Source organism: Anser brachyrhynchus (assembly GCF_964034855.1).
Source record: "Anser brachyrhynchus genome assembly, chromosome: 21".
Classification (NCBI taxonomy): Eukaryota; Metazoa; Chordata; class Aves; order Anseriformes; family Anatidae; genus Anser; species Anser brachyrhynchus.
In genome coordinates this window covers 1318158-1340167 of record NC_137714.1, presented here as the reverse complement: position 1 = coordinate 1340167, position 22010 = coordinate 1318158, and the positions used below count along the sequence as shown (strand labels likewise).

The 22010-nt window shown below is 49.3% G+C and overlaps 1 protein-coding gene across 19 annotated transcripts in view; it reads right to left on the bottom strand.

Annotated features, from left to right (window-relative positions):
* The window catches only part of EIF4G3 (eukaryotic translation initiation factor 4 gamma 3), a 153779-nt gene that overhangs the window by 106537 nt on the left and 25232 nt on the right, over positions 1–22010 (bottom strand). For all 19 annotated transcript variants that reach the window (XM_080564324.1, XM_080564338.1, XM_080564344.1 and 16 more), the window contains exon 2: positions 1903–1978. In XM_080564324.1, coding sequence (XP_080420450.1) covers positions 1903–1978 — 76 coding nt within the window. The remainder of the gene's footprint in view (positions 1–1902; positions 1979–22010) is intronic.

Here is a 22010-nt window from a genome sequence, read left to right as displayed (position 1 = left end):
TGGGTATAAAAGGTGCTGCCCGTGCATACCTCTGTGTTACAGGACTTTTGTAACATGCCATGTATATACATAAATTCAACTGAAAATAACCGATGTTGCAAACCCAGACCTGAAATTCATGACAGCGTTACTCATGAAATCAAGTGCAGAGAGCTGTGATGAATGAATTTCTTGAATACCTCTGACCATGTGCCTCCTCCAGCCTAATTCAGCTTTTCTAGGACTTACTTGAGATTTGCAACCTGCCAAGGGCTGCAAATAAAAGCTCAAACGGAACATAGCTGCGAAATTTCTCTCCTTTCCCTAAAACAGGGAATTTTCTTTCAAACTCGTGTTTTCTTGAAGCATAAACCAAGATATTCCCAGCCGTGGCTTCTATTCTTGTAACATATAAGGAGTGATATTTTTCCACGCCGAAAAGCTATTTTAGGTCATTCTTCACAGTTACTTTTATATTTTACATCAATTTAAATTTTTACAGTCATATTTTCCCACAGGCAACTGAATTATATCTTCACAGAGGAAAGAACTGAAAAAATAAATCTTTTTTCCCCAAAATGGGATTCAGATATTTTTAAAGTGGTTTTTAAGTGTTGTGCGGGGCATATAAAGGATAATACGGAGCGATTTATTACCAGCGTTTGCACGTTTATGGCCTGCGCTTTCGGCCGGTTCACACACGTTACGCACACGCACAGGCACGTGGGTTTGGTTCCGGTATCGAGCACAGAGCGCCCGCGAGGCGCTAGCGAAGGCCAAAAAGCAGTCGGCAGCTCGAGCCTGCTGGAGAGGGCACGGGCCTCGGAGCCGGGAACCCTCCTCCGAGCCGCACCCGGCCTCTCCTGCTCACCTGCGGGGGTCTGTCCCCAGGCCCTGCGGGGCTCGGCCTGGCCCCGGGCAGACGGGTGGCAGAGGCCGGCACCGAGCTCGTCCCCGCAGCCCGAAGAGGACAGGGCCAAAGGTCCTCGCGGAGGACCCGGAGCCGAGAACCCCTCGCTGGTCACTGAGGAGAACGAGGGGAAGGAGAAAGCCTTGTGCGGCAGCTTCTGTTTTCCTGTAAGCAGCTTATGTTAACCGCACGAAACACAGTGAGTTTCTCGCATCTACAGCTTTTCTTCCTGTTTTCCAAATAATTAAAAGAGCAGCTTAAAAGTGGTTTTTGGCATTAAAAATATTTGCAGTATCCCACCAGAAAAGCAAAACACTGCTTTCCCATGGCTGCGCTGATTTAGCAAAGCTTATAAATAACACCGGGCTTCCAGCTATTACCATTTGAAAAAAAAAAAAGAAATGAATAAAAGGAAAATGGTATCATATGCTCACAAATAAACATCACTACATTTCTAAGCTAAATTTCCTCGATAATCAAGCTTTATAAACAAACACGTAGGACAGTGAGCCAAAAGCACCTATCCCAGATATTCAGTCTACTCTCAAAACATTCCTTTCTCTGTGTAACTTTAAATGGAACATTTAATGTGAAAAACAAATCTCTTCTTGATTGTTTTTCTGATAAGATACTCGTAGAAACGCGCAGCCGCTACCACACTCCAACAGGACAGTCTTCAAGAAGCAGAAGGCAGAGAAGATGGAGCCAACAGGCTGAAAACGTATCCAGTAACATTTTCATTCAAGTGTAACTCAGTTTAGGCAACCTCACCCTTATATCTGCTAAATACAACTAGACACTTAACAGAAGAGGAATGGACCCCAAAATCCTAAAGACATTTTGCCTTCCTACTGACATGCAAGAAAAATGGTCCTTGTCCACCGTCATTTATTTTAGGAGGTGAAAAAACGTGGACTTTTTTTTTTAAAAACACAGATAATTCCCTTGTGTTCGGAAAGCACGCTGCCTACCAAAGCGACAGGAGGCGGACAGGGCCCCGCGCAGATACTCACAGTGCTGTACACAGCGGAGACGGTCGGAGTGAAGATCCGATCCTCGAGGGGCTGCTGAACAGGACCTCGGGGGATTCTGCAACACAGCAGGTTAAGGAAAGCAACAGCAAAGGAGGGGGCGTGTTTCGGGAGACACACACTGGGAACCCGCCGTTGGTCACGGCGGCCGGGCAGACACCCAAACCCCCCCGGCACTCACACGCAGCCAGGCAGCCACAAGCCCTCAGCCCTGCCCGGAGAGGACGGGCGTCCGCAGGACAGATGTCACCGACAACCGGAGCGAGAGCCGCCCGCAAGCAAACGAATCGTCGAACAATCTACAAAGCCTTGGTCCTGTCAAGAGAATCCCCCACCTCCAGTTGGTTGGGGTTTGTTTTTTTGGCTTGGTTTTTGTTGTGTGTTTTTTTTTTTCTTTCTTTTTTGAAAGAGTAAGGGAAAAAAACCCAAACCCGCAAACCCTCCACATTCAGCGAGACAAACCCTGCTGACCAGCACGGCATTTTCTGACAAAGGCACAGCCTGTTTTGCTAACCGTGCTGGAATTGTGTTATAATTGTTTCCTTGTTTGCCTCTCTTCAACCAGCAACTCCTTTCCTCATCCACCCACCAAAACTGCTTCTAAAAGGGGTTTGCAAGTAGATTTTGAGTTTTGATGTTATGTAAAGGGAAATTGCGGTTGTTTTCTCAAATTGGAAAGGTATTGCGGGAATCCAGGAAGAAAATAAGGGAAAACAACTATTTAACCAACAAAAAAGCTAGAATCCACTTCAATTGTGGAATAAAGCAAATAAGGGGATGCAAGTATATAAAAAAAAAGCCTCCTAACCTAGCTAACACCTTGATGCCTTAGGTCCAGCAGACGTCTACTCAATACCAGTCACTCACTGTCACAAGAAAGCCACGCTCAACTCTCCAACAAGTGTTCCAGTAAAAGCCATATCAGATTTCACTTTTTTTCCTGTTTACATTTTATACATCAAGCCTCCTGGAAAATGCCAACAGCCTGATTGAATAAACTTCTTGCACACAAGCCAGAAATCACATGTCAGTATAACGGCGGATGCTCAAGCGTTACAGCCCTTAGGTTTCCCATTTCTTTCTTTCTCAAAGAGGGAAGAAAAAAAACAAAAACACCACCATTGTTGAGTTTAGATAAAATGAGAAAAAATGCAAATTAGTTAGATTTTCAAGCTAACCTTCCAGGTTGTCTTGCAAGAGTCCTCCCCGCGTGCTACAAGCTTGAGCTCCGCACAAACACTGCTGCCCAAACCTCTGCAGGGACCAACACCGCAGCAGCGACACCGCCAGTGCTGACGAGGCTCGATGGTGAGCGAGGCATCGAAATCCCACCTGCTTGCCTCCTTAAAACACACGAAATGTTAAGGCTGAAGGCTGGACCGTTCAGATGGGACCTGCTCTGCAGTTGTCGGCCATTTGCAGCACTCCCCAGCCAAGTCTCCTCCTCTTAGACCAGAGCTCAGGCAGCGCAGGAACAGCTACCACGACTCGCTATTTCTCTGCTGAACGCAGCTCGATAAAGGCCAGCCCTCACCAAGCAGGCTGAAAAGTTTTGTTTTAAAGACGTCCTAATTTTGTTACATGGCAGTTTAACGTTCCAATGACAGGTGAGATGAAAAGCCTGCGTTATAGGATTACGCACAGAAAAGGCAGCCTTCTGACCTCCACAGCCCCTTCGCACGTTAGGTAATGTCCCCGTTAAAGCCTGGCAGATGTAAAACAGCACGCCCACGGCCAGCACCGGATTGAGAGAACAAGACAGAAGAATCTGGCACCGCTGGTTCCCAAGGCAGTGCTCAGCCTACATCTCTTTTTTTTTTTAATGAGTGCAAGAATTTATTTGCAGTGTCTGAGGCTTCTCTTCAATTTGCAGACTTGCCAACTCACGCATAAATGGTATCATTTGATGAAATAAAGAGGTTTTATCAAGTATATTCAGCGTCTGTCTCCTGGCTTTACATCCCAGATGCTCTGACTTTGTGAAAACCATGAACCACAGCCATCCCGTGAGAAAACCGTAATTCTTCCTCCCTGCAGCTCCTGGACATTTGGGGTACGGGAGGGCAAGAGCAGCGAGGAGGCTGCTCACGTTTCTCCGCTGGCCTCTCCAGAAGGAAGGTTACCAACGCGGGAGTGAAACCTGCCCTTGAACGGGCAGGGCTTGGGGGCACTCACGTGGGCAACGCGTGCTGCTCCCTTCTGCCGAGACGCGACCGCTGGCCGCAGCTGGGGGAACGCGGCTTCGCGGCTGCCGTCACTGCAGAGCGCCGCGGCTCTTCGCTGCCTCTGGGCCCGGACACGTCGGATCCGATTATCCGCCCCTGCAGACACAAACGGCTCCCACCGATTTCCGTGGGAGCTGCTCTCGCATCACAGGACCGAACGAGCAGGCGCTGCTTAGAATTTAAGCTTCTCGAGCGGAGGATGAATAATACTTTGAGTTACTATTTACACGGAGAACTACACAGTGCTTCATGAACATTAACAAAATTACATGCAAAATCCTGACTCCGGTGAAGAGACAGAAGGGTTTGTCGCAGGCTTAAATGGAGACGATGCGCCACTTCTGGCCTGCGCCCCAAAGACCTTACACTCATTGCTGATTCAAGGAAAACTTTGGGAGCAGAAGGCTAGAAACCCACCGCAAGACACGCCAAGCCGAAGCAACAAAGGAACATCTACAATCAGAGCCCCAGTCCGTGACCCAGGAACTTGCTGGCCCCTGCGTGAGCCTGAGCAGCCCCAGCCAGGCTCTCCCCAGGGCCGGGACGCCCAACGGGCGATGTGAAAGCACGAAGGGAGGGCACTGGGGACAACCATCGTTAGAAAAAGATACTAGCTTGCACCACGCTATGCCTAGGAAAAGCTATTAAAGTAGCAATTAAAAATACAAATACTGTTTGTTATCTATAGAAGTGTCCTGTCTGCCAGGCTGAGCTTCTTTCTACATTGACACTGGACAAGGAGGAAGAGCCACGGGGCTCGTGCTGAAAGGTCCACGTGTCCCACTGCGGGGTGCAGAACAAAAACCCACAACTTCTCCGCGCACCAGCTGTCGCCATACCCAGCATAACTGCGAGCCACCTTCTGATAAAGGCAGAGGCACGGCCTTAAACCGCTGCCCTTTTGTCACAGCTGAGATTTCCCATCTGGAGGCAGTTCTGACAACTAACTGAGCAATGTCTACTTCAAAAGGGATCGTTCCCGAGTTTGGAAAACCTGTTTCATCCTCAAGAAGGCTGGGATTTATTTTCTTATTTTAGAACTTATATAAGCCAGGGGAAAATAATCTTCTTTGAGCAGAGTAACCTCGCTTTTTGCACCCAGGAAGAGAGCTGCCCTGTGGAGTGAGCAAGTTAGATGAATTTTCATAGTTTGGGGAGCCATTTAAGATCACTTCTGGAAGGTGCTGATTCCCAACAGACTGAAAAAAGACCTCTAAGTCCTGTTGGTAAAGAACTCGACCTGGACACAAGACCGACAGAGACAAAAATGCCTTAAGTTCCACTAAGCCTTAATGAGACACCACGGATGGAGAAAGCGATTATTTGCAGCACCTAACTTCTGGCACCTACAGACACACACTCTGCCAACAGCTGGGCCAGACCAAAAGGTTGCAGCTTCCCTCCAAGCCTCCAGAACCACGCTTCGGCCCCTGGGCAGCCGTGGTCACCTTCCCTCCCCTTACGGGGCTGCACCCTGGGGCACACACTAACAGTTACTGTCCTGGAGCCTTTTCAGGAGAAACGAGCCAGAGGAGCCAGAGGAGCTGCACCGATCATGAGCAGATTTGTGCTAATGAGGCTGGGTTTTGGTTGTGTTTTTTTTTTTTCCTTCCCAGAGAAGTGGGTGAAGAAGGACAGCATGGGAGCCTCCGCCACGGGATGTGAATGGGTCGCAGCAGGCAGGTGGGAAGTGAAGCCTCATCCAGCAGCAGTCACATCCATGCCTACGTGCAGCTTCGGAGGCAGGGAATCACGCTCTGGAGACACCCATCTTCTTTCACTACCTGGAGAACTCGGCCCCCTTCGCCACAGCCGAGAGCCCCCCAACCTGCTATGCAGCGTGACCCACGTGGACGCTGTCCCCCTGCTGCCCTCATCAACTGCGGTCAAGTCGAGGCGTTAAGGTATCATCCAGCCTGGCTGGCTACTGCAGAGCTTAAATAACCGCGGCACAAATAAAACAGGGATATGTTGAATAATTCAGGCAGCTCTTTCATGTTACTATTCTGGCACGGTCAGAACCAATTCAGGAGGATCCTGCGCGTTCCCTCCTCCTCTTCCCCCCCAGATCCTTGCCACCCACGTCACCCTCTTCAGCTGCTCCGATTCAGCTATTTGTGCAGCCGTGCTCTACGCCGCATCTCCGAAACGATCTGCTTCACACCAGGAGGGTGGGACGGGGGTGGCGGAACAGCAAAGCTAAACCCAAACCTCACGCCGTCCTCACGGATCCTTCCATTACTGCACAGAGCAAAGACGAGGCTGGCGACGAAGCAGGCGAGCAGGAGTGCTGAAAAGCAGGCGGATGAGCAGGGGGAACCTCTTCAGCCACATCTGCAACGGGCAGGTTAGTGCAGCAGAACTACAGCCTCTGCTTCTCGTGCTTTCGCTGGGATGAGCGACCCTCGACAGCTCTCCCTCCTCCGTCAGCATCGCGCCAGAAACCAGGGGAGTCAGAAGGGCGCCAGGCAGCAGTTAGCTCCGACTCTGCATTCTCTTCGTTGCTGGATAGGGCTCGCTACCTCATGAAATACATACATACATGAAAATCCACGCAAGTCAGATACTTCTGGCAGATTAACGAAGGCAGGCGCAGATGCAGTGGGAGTTCCACCCAGTCCCCATCTGGCTGCAGCAGTGATTACAAGCTGGGGAATTTCAGGAGCTATTAAAGACCCAGTGGGAGAAGGCAGGCAAAAGATTGTAATGCCATTTGGAAACGAAGCGGAATTTTTCTCGAAACCAAAAGTCTCCGTAAAAGGAGGATGGTATCTTTTAATTAGGCAGCCAGAACCACACGCTGAGGACAGTGAGAACGTGCGGCTCCTCTGTAAGGCGATTAAAAACCCACAGCAGAAGCGCCTGTCAGCTGGAGCATTCAGAGACACCGACAAATGCACAGCACTTCAACAAGAGTCAGCAGGAATTTCTTGCAGAAATCTCCCCCTTGTATAACACTTGTCTTCTCGCTCTAATAACGCCACAAAACCGAAACACTGCAAGATCTTGTGCACTTCTACACTCAGGCAATGAACAGCCTGAAAACAGGTAACAAGGCACAGAACAGGCGTTCACAAGTTTCTCTGCTCCGCTGGTCTTCCCAAGACCAAAAAGGAGGGGGGGGGGGAACAACACCATTCTGTTTTTTCTCCAAAATAGATTCATTTTCCCTCAAACGGCGCTTCTCACCTAACCTCATTTTCAGCAGCTAAGAGCCATTTTATCCTTAGCATTCACTGACGGCCTCTTCCCTCGCTTCCAGCTTACTGTTAGAAGCACGCATCTTCTCACACGAATAAAAATATCTGCAAGGACCCAAGGGCACGTATGCAAACATGTACACAAAAACATTCCAGAACTAATGACTTTTATGCTCGCGTAGAAACGGGGCAAGTCTTCCACCCGCTACCCCCGGGGTTACACAACCCCGATGCGTGTTCCCGCCTGCACCAAAACCATGCGTTAAGCGATTGAAAAAGCCAAGATAAAGCTTTCGAGCGAGATTACGGAAGGGCAAGAAACCACATCAAATTCAAGCCTTCAGCACTTCTTTCAGCATTTTGGTACAAGGAATTTGTAAAAGAAAAAAAAAATCCTTCACCCAGGGAGATATTCGGACAGCACGGAGCTGGTAAAGGGGCGCAGCTCTCTCCCGTCGCCCCTTCTCTATTTAAGGTTCAGTTAAAAGGCTGGAGGGGAACGTGCCAGCGGCAGAGGCACCCAGTTCCGCGGGTTCAGAAACCTTGTGCCTAACTTAAAAGGTGAAAAGGGAAAGCAGCAGCTGGCTGGCACATCCTCGGCACCCCCTCCTTGGCTCCCTGCCTCCCCCCGGCACAGGGTGAGAGGCCTTTTGGGGGGCACGCTCCCCCTTACCTGCTGCGAGCTGGGCTCGGGGCTGCCTCTGCCAGGCGCGCTGCCTCCCGCCGGCACGGCCCCGCTGCAGGGGTCCCTCTGCTCCGGCACCGCACGCTCCGGAGACGAGCAGGAGCCAGCCTCACGCTCTGCTCAGCGAGCTCCCACAGCGCAAAATCAAAGCGGGCTGGCGTCCTGAGAAAGCGAGCGTTAAGCTAAAGAGAGAAATTCACCTACCGCTCGCTGCGTACAGAAATCCCGCGGCCCTGCAATGTTCTGGGATTGCAGAGCTGGGAACCCTTCGATGCTCCCTGTCGGAAGGAGAATTAAAGCACAGCACAAGCTCCGCAGTTAAGAAATTCTGCAAATCATTTCTCTCCACTTTCTGCTCCAAAGTAACCGCTTGCTACACCCAAACGCAGCAACAGGCACCACCACAAACACGTTTGTTTCGCGAGTACTTCATGAATCAATTTTCCCTTCAAAATAAATTCCTCTCCTGACAGGCTGCCTTTCAGAAGCCAAGGAAAGGAAACCCAGTAAGAGCCACTACAGCCTTTGAAAACAACAAGCCCTACCAAGTGACGTGTCACATGTTAAGCACAGAGCAAAAAATGCTGATCAAAACAGTGCCACCCGCCCTCTCTGCGACGAAACACTTATTACAATCGCACAAACTTCATCCAAGGAAAAGTCAAGTTGCAACACAAATGATTCTAAACTTTGGAAAAGCCAGGATCACTGCTGCCCGTGCAACCACAACTCAATCCCCTGTGTATATGCAGGATCAAGCCCTTAAGTCCCCGAGCTCACGCTGGTTTTCCCCTGCTGTCCCTGCCTTCCTCACTCCTCCGACTGTCTTACAGAAATCTAGCACCTTATACATATCATAGCCACGCAGCCTTACCAATAAGAAACGTCAGACAATTAATATCACAAAAATCAAAGCCAGCCACGGTTCAGCTACCCTGGGAAATGTTTAAAGGCTTCGGAAGAACCCGATGAGTGCTCAGCCTCTCATAACCCTTCCGCTGCTTGCATCCCGTGGCACTTCCAGCCCTGAGAAACGCACGCTGCCGGGCATGCAACAGCCCCTGCCTTGCACAGATCTTGTTCTGGGGTGGATGTGGGCTTTGTTCGTCTGCCTGGGAGTTTTTTGTTAGCACATTCCTACTGGGGGGACCATGCCTATCAGTCAAACGCCAGAAGAACAGTCTTCGTGTTAAAGCAGTGGTTGTATTCTGGTTTTCTTAGATGGCTTCAGCTTGTCTCGCGCAATGCGATTAGATGTCAAAATAAAGTACAATGCAGAGCACTGAGTGTATCACAGGTCACAAAGGATCGGAGGGTCGCCGTTTCAGTATTTTGTGTTTACTGTTATTTTAGTGGGAAAAAACATAAATAACTTTTTTTCTGGCATGAGCACCCAGAAATATGGTCAGAAGTTAAGAGACACAGGTGAAGAATTCCTTAAAAAGCCTTGTCATCTTTACACCAATCCTTAATTCCAACATTAAGAACATATTACTGACTAGTTAAATGCTTTAAAAAAATAAAAGAACACGTTAAAAGATATTTGTAAAATGGCAGCAGCAGGGTTTATGGTGAGGACACTGCCTAAAATTACTGAGCTCTGTAATGGAACATCATCACGGCCCTATTCTTGTAAATAGATGCAAACCATACTGCAGGATTCGCCGCCTTCTGTAATTACTTATAGCCAGAAGGATTTTAAGGCAAAAGCCATTATTAAGCTTGTTTCAACATTTTATGGCCTAATATAAAGATCCTTCCTGCAACATGTGGAGTCGATGTTCACAACTGAATTGCCATTTGTCAAACATATAAATTTTAAGTGGATCAATGAAGTGTTTGTGTAAACCACCTTTTTAATCCATCATGTTATTTTGTGTATTAAACAGTAATACCAACATCTCTTTAAGTTTTCATTTATGAACTATTTTATACTTGCAATAAATGCCTTAAATAAGCGTGTCTTTTGCTTTTGTAACAGAAACGTACTTACATAAATATTGTTTATGCTTCGCACAGTCTCACTGGCTCCTTTATGAGCTGCAATTGCCTCCTCTGAAATGACTGACTGCAGGACTCCCCTCGTTCCCCAGCCGCGCTATCTGACGATAATGGGAAGCGATAAGGCTCCTCCGTCCCTCTTCAAAGCATCATCTCCCCAGCTGTGTCCAGAACAAAGCTCTGCAAGCATCGAGGCCGTCGTTCCTTACCCCAGATTACGCCATATGCTCAGCGAATACTCTCCCTTTTAGCAGAACTTTTCTTGAAATTCATCTTAAGCTATTTACTTAATTACATATCATTAATCTGGGTACTCGCCTTCAAATAATCCCAAACTCTTCCTCTCCCTTCTGCCTGCCACATGTCACCTGATCTGGGCTTACACCGAACTGAACAGAACAGGGCAGCAGCGAGGGGGTTCAAAAGGAAAGGGGCACGCGGATCCCCAGGAACCGCGCCAGCCATCGGAAGACGAGCTTCCCGAGGCTCCTCGGAAAATTACAGCTTGAAAAGAAAACGCAACCTTCAAAGGCCTCCTGAGAGGCGCGACCTCCCTTTCCTTCTCCTGGCGTTGCCACTGCTCCTCAAGCTATTCGGATTCCTCCTCTGCTTCCTCGGCGGGTTAACGCCGAGCGCTGCCCCGACTGGCAGGTGCTGGCAGCCCCGGCCACGGAAGGACCGCACGCGAGGGTGGCACGCGATGCCCGGCTCCGGAGGCAGCGCTTCCTGCTGCCGACCCGTGCTGCAGCTGCACCGCAGCGGCCCCATTAGAGCGCGCGGTCTATTTATACCCGGGCACATCTCCGCATCCTCCAATTTACGCACTCTTTTAAATACCCATTCCACAAAATCTCTCTTCCCGAATTCTTTCTTCCCACGCACACCCATGCCGCACCGTGCCTCTCACTCACCTCCCTACCACTTGCAGGCAATACGTCGCGCTGCGTTTTTTTGCGCTAGCAATGCCTTCGCAACCCTTTCAATACCAAGGCAGGAATCTGAGATCCTACCTCCCATCTGGCTAATCATTAATGATGATGAATTACATCAAGCCTTTCGTCAATCTACGATGCAGCCCAGGCAACACCGCCCGTGTAACACAGCACTTGGCTGCTGAGCACCACCCTTCCTTTCAGCCTTCGGTCCACGCGGGATGCGTCTCACAGCCAAGCCCAACAGGAACGCTCGAGTGAGGCTGGGAGTAAGATAACAACAACAAAAAAAAAAACCTTTGTTGCAAATTAACTGTGTTTCCAGGATCTCATTCACTCCACAATGCTTTCAAATAAAAATTGGCAATATTAAGAGCACCAGCTGTAGGCAGCTGCAATAGTTACACCTGCAGACAAGCACCTAATTATCCGGAGCTCATTACTTTCAGGCTCAGTTTTGCATCTCTAAATTAAAAAGAAATGGAGACAGCTCACCAGCACGTAAATCATCCGCAGACCTCACCTCACCCTGATGCATTTCATTCAGCCTGCAAGCCGTCAGGAGGGAGTTATCAGGGGAGCTGTCAGCCAATGTACCAGATCAGTGCAAACGCCACAAAAACCCCATCAATTACTTTGTCCAATACAAGTGCGTTTCTAAGGGCAACTTGATTTTGTTACTTAATCTCCGTCTTTTTCAACTGCAACCCAAGTGCTGAAGTAAATCGCTTATTTTTGACCTGGACAGCGTGTTTGGGGTGGAAAAAAACACCTATAAGCCCTGTTAATCCTGCTGGGACTTCCTTTAAGTGTGGTGTTTTTGGGGACGGGGCTGGAAGCGGTGGCTGACACGAGCAGCGTGCCTGAGTGTTTGTGTAACCACGAACTTTGTCCTGTGCCCGTTCTCACTGAAGCATCTGCAAAATTTTTAAAGCACACCCCGAATAAGGCTGCATCCAGGTTTGGACCAAACCACAAAACACTGGTTTAAAAGCAGTGCCACAAAGCCACCCCGCATCACATCTGCGCCAGGTCAGGCGACACACGGTGAGCAGAGGGCCAGAAAGCAGCTCGTGCTCACGCGTGGAAACCTTCACTAGCTGACTTGCTCTAAAGCATTTGTGTAACGGTACACTTTCCTCCATAAAACAGCAGCCGCTACCATTTTTTTCTTAATTCATATTTTATTCTTACAATATATGGACCCTTCTAAGAGATGGAAAAGTCAATAGATTTCATCAGCTCCTTTCAGCTGGAAAGTCATGGTATTGCCTCTCCAGGGAGGCAACGGCATCGTGGGGAATGTGCCGATGCAGCCTTAAAATTCCATTTCATTTTAGGAGTGTTATTTATGATTGTGCCATGTCCACGTTAATTATAACTCCCATTATGCTGCAGAAAACAGGCTACGCTCAGGAACACGGCACAGCCCCATTAGTCTTAGCAGTCCTACCCCGCTTGGCCCGCGCCCCTGTGGCTCACAGCGACTGCTCCCAGTCCTCCAGCTGCAATCCAAGCCAAGTCTCACACAGAAACCAAAATATTACGGCGGCAGAAATGCTCGACAGGGAGCTCGGTGACAAGCATGAAACTGGTTGAGCTCCGGAGGCTCTTCCGTACGGTACAGAGGACAACCAAGGGCCGCTATCCCAAGGAGAGAGGCCTGGTGGAGCCTGTACTCCAAAATACACCCACAGAAACCAGAAGCAGAGATGCATTACGCCCAGGCAGCTCTGAACAGCAGAGCATCAAAACCCAGGCCCAACCATCCCAAGCAGGCAATGCCAGGAAGCCCGCGCCTTGCAAACTGGGCGCTGCCACTTAATATTACATGAAATTGCTACAGAGCTTATTTGCCAAGCGTGCGGGGCTGTGCGACTCCATGCAATTATTATGAAGCTTTCTGGTGCTTCTTGCTCAGTTACGGACATGGCTCTTCACTTCTGCATACTGAAGGCAAACCTGGATTTTTGCTCGTCATCTAAAGAGGACGTACGCTAAGACATCACTTCCTTATTTCTTACACCGTTTACGAACCGATAGATCCACGCAGTCATAACAGCAGGTACATTTATGAGCATCCTACAGCGTGACCGTGCACCTTTACAGATGGTTTATATGGATATGAAACTGGGAGGAGCGCCCACATCTACCCAGCGCGGGTTTGGCAGGAATGGCACACCACCAGCTACCAACCACGTGGCTGGTGGAAAATCACATCAAATCTGACGAGGATCACAGGACCCGGGGCAAACGTGCATCTCCCTACTACCAGAAATGGGGTGACATGCTCAGGGAACCCATTCCCAGCTGGCTGTGAGGCCAGCCAACTGCAAAAAGTCAGGTCAAGAAACCAGAGAGAAAATGTTCAAAGAAAACCTCTGAGGTTAGCAGAAGACAACGAAGGTAAGGAAATCCCAGCTTTTAGTTGTCCTCTGCATGACACAGCAACTCCGTATCTGAACTCTCAATACTCACTTTCTAACACTCTCAGACTTTTTGTCTTTTGAAATCCAAATGCAGCCCTAGGTTCCTTTCAGGGAAGGAATCGATTCCGAAAAACAGCAACTCAGGTGGCTGGATGCAGTCAGAGCTATTTCAAGCAAGCTGCTAACCTGAAAGAGAGGACAGACAAGACACTGCTCGAGGCTCCTTGGGGGAAAGGAAGTCGCAGATAGCATCTACCAGAAGTCAGGTGGCATCAAAGGAAATGAGCACGCAATCTAAATAGCAGGCGCCTGCAGGCAGAAGGACACCAGGCCAGAGAGGTAGCACTAAGCTGCCAGCCGGCAGCAGCGCTGCCCCAAGAGGTGCTCCTGGCCTCCGTCCTGGCCTCGCTGCCGCTTGCCCGGTGCCAGCGTGAGCACGTTCGCAATAAAGTGATCCTTTTCTTCCCAACCTCGTGCACCGCCTGGCCACGCTGAGTGCCAGCATAAACGGATGAGCTACCAGATGGGACCAGGCAGGAAGACAGAGACGGGGAGGTTGCACCACAAAACGCTTCTGCTGCAGCTTCCCTCGGTGCATCCCTAGCATATGATGCAAGCCGCGGGGACGTGTCCGCTCCGGAGGTAGCTGCTGGAGCTAACTGAAACACACCACAATGCCCCTAAATGTTATTACGACTCTAAGCCTCTGTATAAAATGTTTTCTCCAGATGCTTTTTTCCCCTTCACTCCCAAATGAGAATGCAAGCGGATCCCCTGAAAGAAATCATTTTCCTATAAAAATGGTAATAGTTTAAGCTTTCAGTAACCAAATTCACAGCACGACAGAGTTTTGCAAATCATAAAAGCCTTGGAAGATTTATTCAAACAATGGAGGTTCAGGGGGCTGGAAAAGAAAGAGAAACAAGGTGAAGTATTGCTGAGTTACACCACGTGTAACACTCTGACTTTAGGTCACGAGAGAGCTTCATTGAGACATCAGCCAGAGAAAATGAAGATGCTCCAGGCATTGCGAACACAGCTCACGCCGCGCAGCTCGGGAGACGGGGCGCTGAGCTGGGAGGCGTTAGCTCTGGCTCCCGCTGAGCTGCGAGGTGACTGCAGGTAAGACAGCCAAGACAATCGTGTGGGTTGTCAAGTGGATGCTCAGGGCTGAAGCCGTTGTAGTGTCAGCTCACTCGGTTTGGAGCGCTAGGAATGAAGAGATCGCAGTAACCTAACGGTAATAACGAAGAGCTTTATGATTTTCCTGCTCCACTACAGAAAAGCCATCTTTCATCTGCACTCATCACCTTAGGAGGCCGTCCGTGCTAACTGGCAGCACTGACCACATCAACTAACAACCTGGAAGCTATAAATAGAGATATAAAACAACAAAAAAATCACCAAAATTAGGTAAGTAATAGGCATTTTGTTGATCAGGGGCAGTCATCTTTCTCCCAAAATTCTTCTTTCAGTTTGGCAGCATCTACTACACCACCTCCTGTGCTCCAAGATGGTCCAAACATCTGCACATTCTCACGAAGACAGCCAGTTTCCTACCCCCACTGCTGCAGGGTCAGCAGTTTATGGATTAGCTACTCTGAATCTACTTCTCGGGACGTGTTAGTGTCCAAACAGGAGAAGCCTCAAAGATTTCTGATCAAGAGGCTCTTCCAGACGTCCTCACACTGAAGTAATTAGCATTTTAGTGGCAGTTCACAAGTCAAAATAACTCAGCTGCTTCTTCTAATGAGAAGATTTTATGCAGCTATTACACCCCTGCTATTCTCAGAAATGAGGCACAGCTCTGAGGTTTCTGTCACCCAAACACTGATTTCGGTGGCCCTGACACAAACAAAACTGCTGTTGGTGTCAGCCTGCAGGCTGCCTGCCACTCACCTCTGGAAACGCTCCAGAACAAGACCACTTAATGCAGCCCTTCTCGTTATTACAACAAAACAGAAAACAAAACAAAAACAAAGCCAAGCTCAAGTAAAACATCAGCTTCTGCTGACGGTAACGAAGCTCAGGGTAGCAAAAAGATTTACTGCACAAGCGACTGAAGTTCGTGGCTCTCGCTGTTCCACGTGGCTCTTGCAGCGCACATCCTGCACCTCCACCACGTCGCTGGGTGGGGACCTGCCGCCAGCCCGACACGAAGTCCTGGTCCTACAGCCAGCAGTTTCTCCACCAGCTCTTGTGGGGTGCACAGGCAGGGGAGAAAAGAAGAAAAAAAGACTTCAAAGAGCCTCGAGATTATAGTTTAAAAGGCGATTTACCCCTGCCTCTCCACCTCCACTGGAGCGTCACTTGGAAACCTTCTGGCAGCACTGTTAATTGGAGGGGCAAAAGGAAACAACTCCAGGTCACGAAGTACACGCAGTGCCCCTAGGAGAAACGAGGGCATCTGCCACCACGAGGACTCCATGTGCTGCAGGATCCCCTGCCCAGCCCAGCCGCACCTCTGCCACCTCCCTTCCACAAGGGCCAACGATCACGTCGCTGCCTGGTGACCCAGCTCTGCCCACTAGTTCTACAGAAAGCTTTTTTTTTTTTTTGTCTGGCTGGAATAATTGGTCAATTTAAATTGTGAGCCGATTTAAACCGCCAGATATTCGCAGGCCCATTACACCCAGCCCGGGGCAGCGAGCGGGAAGGCAGCCCCGTGAAGGCAGAAAGCAGAGCCCCCCTCAGCCGCAGCTCACGGGCGCTTCTGCCTCATCCCACCGTGGAACTGCAGCCTCTGGACGAAGGGAGCAGTGCCGGGCAGCAAGGCACGGAGGCTGAATTCAGTGTTTGTAAGTTCCGCGTTTTCATCTACAAAACGTGAAGCAAAGCGCGGCGTTAAGAATACCACAAAACCTCCCCAACAATTACTAAGAGATAAGAGAAACCACCACAGCCAACGAAGCACTTGCCTTCACCTACGACATCCAAAAATTGATGTTTTGAAAGAGACGCCTGCGCCTGCCTCAGCTGAAGCAGAACACTCTGCCTTGCCCAGTGGCTCTTCCTCTTCTGCGTTCGAGTAGAGGAACCAGGTACGGCACGAAGTTCGGCTGTGTACGTACCACCCTCCTCAATGCTTCCTCCTCTGTACCCGCACCTCTGCCAAACTGCTGCAGCCTGCGTCAGGTCCAGGCAAAATGGCCCTGAGGGGCCAAAATAAATTTTGCAAGCTGTGAGACAGAAAGAGAAAGGAAAGCAATGGGCATGTTCACACCAGCTGAAGTAACAAGAAGCTCTGTGACCCTCTAAGATTATTTTTGTCCGTTCACTCAAGCCAGCAGGGAGGTAAATCTCCAGAAGGAAGCGTAGTAGGACAACACGGCTTAGTCCTGAGAGGGACGGAGTCTGCTAGGTGACAGAAATTCCACAGTCAACAAAACCCAGGCAAGTCAGAAGACAGGTTTATTGGGCCTGAAGGAGAAGAGGTCCTGCATAAACAATGATCAGGAGCCCTGGGAGATGCGAGTCTGTCGTGCCAACAAAGTGGACTACAAATTATTTCAGAGCGCTCATTTACGGACCAAACGGGCAAGAATGAATGGCAGAAGCCACGCAGACCGCGTGAGCTTCACAGCAATGTGAGCAAGCAAGCTCCAGGATGGACTTGCAAATTTTGTCATGTATTTGCCACAGAAAAACTAAAAGGAAACAGGTGGGAAGAGCGACATTTGACCTGAGAACAGGTCTCCCATGGCTTCTCTTACCCACCACGAGAGTTGTTTCTTTGGTACTCTCTGATTCGACGCCTTACAGCTCCTTAGTTAGCGATTCATCTCGGTGCCACCAGCTCCACAACACAGCGAATCCCTCAGGAGATGTTTCACATACCAGCCCGAGCACGCCAGCTCTTGCCCACCTGCTGGAAACACGCTTTGGCGAGGACGCCCCGCCGCCACCAGCAGCGCCCTTGGCTCACGGGATGCCCTGCGGCCGCGATCCCAACCCAAACCCCGTGAGTGCCTCCTGACGAAGGCTCCCCTTGCCTCTTCCCGGGCCTCGCCGCCCACAGGCGGGCCGAGCACCGATGCGTGCTCAGGGTCAGGCTGCTCCTCCCCAGCCCCCTGACCAAAGGTGTGTCTATCGACACCACGTGCACTAAAACCCAGGCGCTGGCGTGCAGCTGCTTCAACGCGGCCGCACAGGATGCGTTTGGAGGCCAGCTCGGGAGCTCCAACGTGAGCCAAGGTTACCCACAGGCAGGTTGCACTCACAGCTTATCTGCCGAGCTGCAGGCGGCCGTGCCTAGGAATGTGAAATTGTCCATTTTCTGGCGGGAGGATTAAGTGCGCTGGGAAAGGAGACCACAATCACCTGTATTAGCTTTGGGCAAGGGAGCAAAGACAGACCACAGACAAGGTTTAGCTTGGTGCTGATGAATTAACGTAGCTCTCCCCACTCTGTTTAGTGCAGTGGTGGGTAAAGCATTTATAGGAACGTGATACCGACGCAGCACTGAGCCCTGATTTATATACAGGGCACACTTCTAACGGACAGGACAACTAAAAGGCAACAGTCAAAGGGGAAAAAAAAATAAAATCAAGGTATCTACTACTGAAATCTAGGGGACTGGTTTTCAAACAACACATCCGCCATTCCCAGCTGGCGCAAGGAGCCACGGGGCACAGGGCTCTACGTAGGCTGTTGCCTCCAGTCATCGGAGGACTTCAAAGCAGAAGGGAGGGGAGAGGAGGAGACGGCCACCTGCGCCCGGCTGAATCAAGTTCGGCAACAAAAATTCCCAGAGATTTTAACGTAGCGGACTTGGCGACAGAAGGCTGAAGTCCTCGTGCTCTCTCATCCCTGCAGAGGTAAAGCAGGAGGTAACTGTCAGTAAGCCATCCTCCACACGAGACTCCTGCCCAGCAGCTGCTGTGCACAGCACCCACGGCCCCTCGCCTGCTAACAACAAGCTCGTCTCCACCACAGCCACGGGGAACCCACACCATCACAAGGGGGGAGCACGGGACAGGACTTCCCAACACCACCCCTAATGCTGGCTGCTACCCAGCTGCCTCCCTCTCACCGTACAGGTGATTTCACACCGCGGTCCTCGCAGAAGGAAGCGGTGCTGGGACCGGAGGATGTCTCTGTAGGTCTCCACCAGCTATTCTAAAACTCCTTGCTCTGGAAGCTCCAGCGTGTGCTACTTCGGTGTGTGAAGTTATCTGGCACAGCTTGAGAAAGAATAATTTAGCAGCAGCTCGTGAAATTGGCTGCACTCTGTTCTAAATTTATGCAAGATACGGTGTATTATCTCGGATACCGGGCCCAAGTCTTCATTAGCTGAAAAGGTCCCTTGAGGCAGGAACCAGTTTTCGGGCCAGGAGCTGCGGCACCAGTGGGCAGCGCACCCGCGCCCAGCACCGCGCGGCCCCGGGGAGACCGTGCCAGGGGCGTCCCCGTCACACCGCAGGCAGCGGGGACAAGCAGCGCCGGCTTGGCGCGTGCCAGCAGGGGAAGTGTTTTCAGGCACATGTCGTCCTTGTAGCAAGGAACCTCAGCGGCTGCACACGTGGCTATTTGACATAGCGTTACGGCTCCAGTGTGTGGGTTCAGTCTGATTTTTGGGGAAATCTTGAAGCCTCTTTAATTCAGGAACAATTAAAGCATCCCCAAGTCGCAACGCAAAAATACAGAGAAACGTAGATTTTTAAGCAGATTTAACTTGAAACAATTTTCCATGGACGCCCAAAGCACTGTGTGAGGCTTTCAGTTCTCACATCCCTATCCGTATGAAGAGCTCTTATTCCATAATCTTCCATAATACTTTAAGATGAAAGGTATCCCACCCTTCCTGTTCCTCCCCGGTCATTTCACTCTCCGTCCTTCCCCACGCTTGCAGCAAGTAGAGAGATTACAATGCACTAAGATTTTTCTCGGCAACTAATGTCATTCGATGGCACAAGAACTGAGAGCTGCAACAACCACTTATGTTCAAACCACTCCGTTGCATAAGCCAAGCATTTCCGAGGTCAGCCCGTACCTGCACGGACAAATAGAGCCCTTAGTTTTCAAGTGAGGAAAAGCTACGCTGAATCAGAAAGCAACATAAAGAAGATACATTTCAAGTGCATTTATGCTGCCTGCTACCAGCAAATTAACTTTTAATTTCCCCAGATACTTCTGAAATATATTCCTTAAATACCGTAACAGAAACAGCATTCGGGAGCGTCCATAAGCTTTGCACCCCTTTGAACCAAGTCCTTCCTAGACATTTGCAACACCCAGAGTAAACGGATCAGTTTATGACTTCTCCAAAAATCATAATTTTTCTTCTAAAACACACACACACACAAAAATACCACCACCACCTGCGGCACTTTGGTACCAAATCTGCCAGCAGTTTTGCTAACCATACCCTTGGTTTAACATGCAATCCTGCCCCTGTTTAACATCAGCTGTGCTTCTCTGCAATGGCCACAGAGGATGGGCAGAGCCACAACCACAGCCCCACGCTTCCCAGTCCAAATTCATCGCCTCATCATTAGCAACACATGATCAGGAGGGGAAAAAAGCTGCCTTGAAGCTAGGTAAATCTTGCATTTAATCTAAAACACTCTGGTTAATCCCATGTTTCCAAAAATAACTTCTAAGGATCAGCAGACCAGAGTGTAGCAAATTTTAAGGTTTTGCAGAGAAAACTGAGTTTTCCCTATGAAAAAGAAAAAAAGAAGTATATTTTGTAGGATGGAAAAGCATTCAGGTACAGCATAACTAACAAACCTCTTTAGAGACCATTTCAGCTAATTAAAACTTACAGATGTCCAAGCTGAGCTAAGCTATTCACAACTTTTCACACACAGTCACTAAATGGATTAATTGAAAATACAGATACCCTAGAGTAGGAATAATTTGTAGGAAAAAAAAAATACTATTTCAAGATTTACTTAATTATTTCTACCTCTGAATGCTTCTACAACGAGCCTGCTACCTGTTGATTTGGTACAAGGATCCGTAGGCACCCAGCATTGGGCCAGTTTTTTGGAGAGGCTGCTTCTCCAATTAAGTGAAATATTAAGTGTGATCTCTTCACATTTTAAATAGAATCAGAAGTGATTGTATATACATCCTGTGACGTTTTCCTCCACATTTTAAGAGCGTATCGCCAAGATAAAGTATTTAGCATGGTCAGCTATTTCATCAGTTACCTCTTCTTTTTTCTAACGTAGGCTTTCTTCCATTTCATACCACGTATTATTAATCTTTGCCCACATACCAATCACAGCCAACAGCTCTCTTTAAGGGGAAACCCGGCTGGAAATCCCCAACAGGATCTGCGGACCTTGAATTCTGATTCATTTAATCAAACTTGCTATAGCCTGAAGTACTTGGCCTTGTCTACATAAAAAGGCTTTTTGTTGTTGTTTAAATGGACACTTACATTTAGCTGCCTTATACCAAACGTGCTCAGAGATACTTCTTAATACATCCAGATGAACCGATAGGAGGCCTTTTAATCAACTGCAACAGAAAGCATCCAAAGAGAAGCCTGTACCACTAGAACTAAATCACATTTTAAAAACTATCGAGACAAAAAAAAACAAAAACCTTTGGTGAGGACAAGTAAGGATCTGTGCAGAGACGAACAGAGAAGGCTGTTTTCCAAGAAAAGTGGTTACTCAACTGGGTGGGTATCATGCAGTATTTATAGATTTGCTGGAGCAGCCTCCTCTAGCGAGCCAGTGGAGCTGCGTGTTATCTGGTGCTCGCAGAGCCCTGCGGCGGCAGGCGAAGGCTCCCCTCACCGCCTCCAGGACCGCCCGGGGCCACGGGCCGGGGCAGCTGCCGCACCTTAGGAAAGACAACAGGTATAACCACCGGCTGGCATCTACAAGCGCAAATCCTCGAGGCTGCCATTTCACACTGATCCGTGATGGGAGGCTGTTTCTTTCCCATTTCGCTAGCCAGTAAGTCCTAGTTATTGCACAGAAAACAGCCCTGGGAAGAAAAATCCTTTAGGACTTCTTTGTTGAAGAGAGCAGTGCAGTCAAGCTTTGTTTCTCCTTGGGAAGGGCAAACACAAACAACAACAGACAAGAAAGTCGCTCTGCACCTGAGGAAAGCCCCCTCCTGCTCAAACAGCCCGCGGGGCCCCCCTGCCTTACGCCTCCAGAACTGAAGAGCCCACGAGTGAAAGAAAGAAGTCGGCAAAGCTCTTCAGGCCATCCAGGGAGGCAGGCGCTCTTGAACGGAAAAATATGAGCACTCTTTAGGACCCTCCAAGCAGCGACGGGAATTTGAGATGTGCTGAGATATGGAAACATGCACAGCAAGGCCATTTACTTCACGACAGGCACAGAGCAGGGCCATCAGCCAAGAGGAAAAAGAAACATTAAGACCACAGAGCAGAGCTCAAGCAAAAGAAGTTAACGTTTCACCATACAGCCTCTATTAAAAATTACTGCAAGGCATTAGTTTTATTATGGATGCAGCCTGGTTCCCACTTAGACTGCTTGAATTTCACGTTATTTTGCCTTGCATTTACCTGATCTGCTACATTTTAAAAGTTACCAAAATACATACTGAATGACCAGCTTTGGCAAGTTTTTACCACTACCGGCTATATCATCATCTTCCTGCAGAAGGAGAGGCTTTTATATTCATTGAAG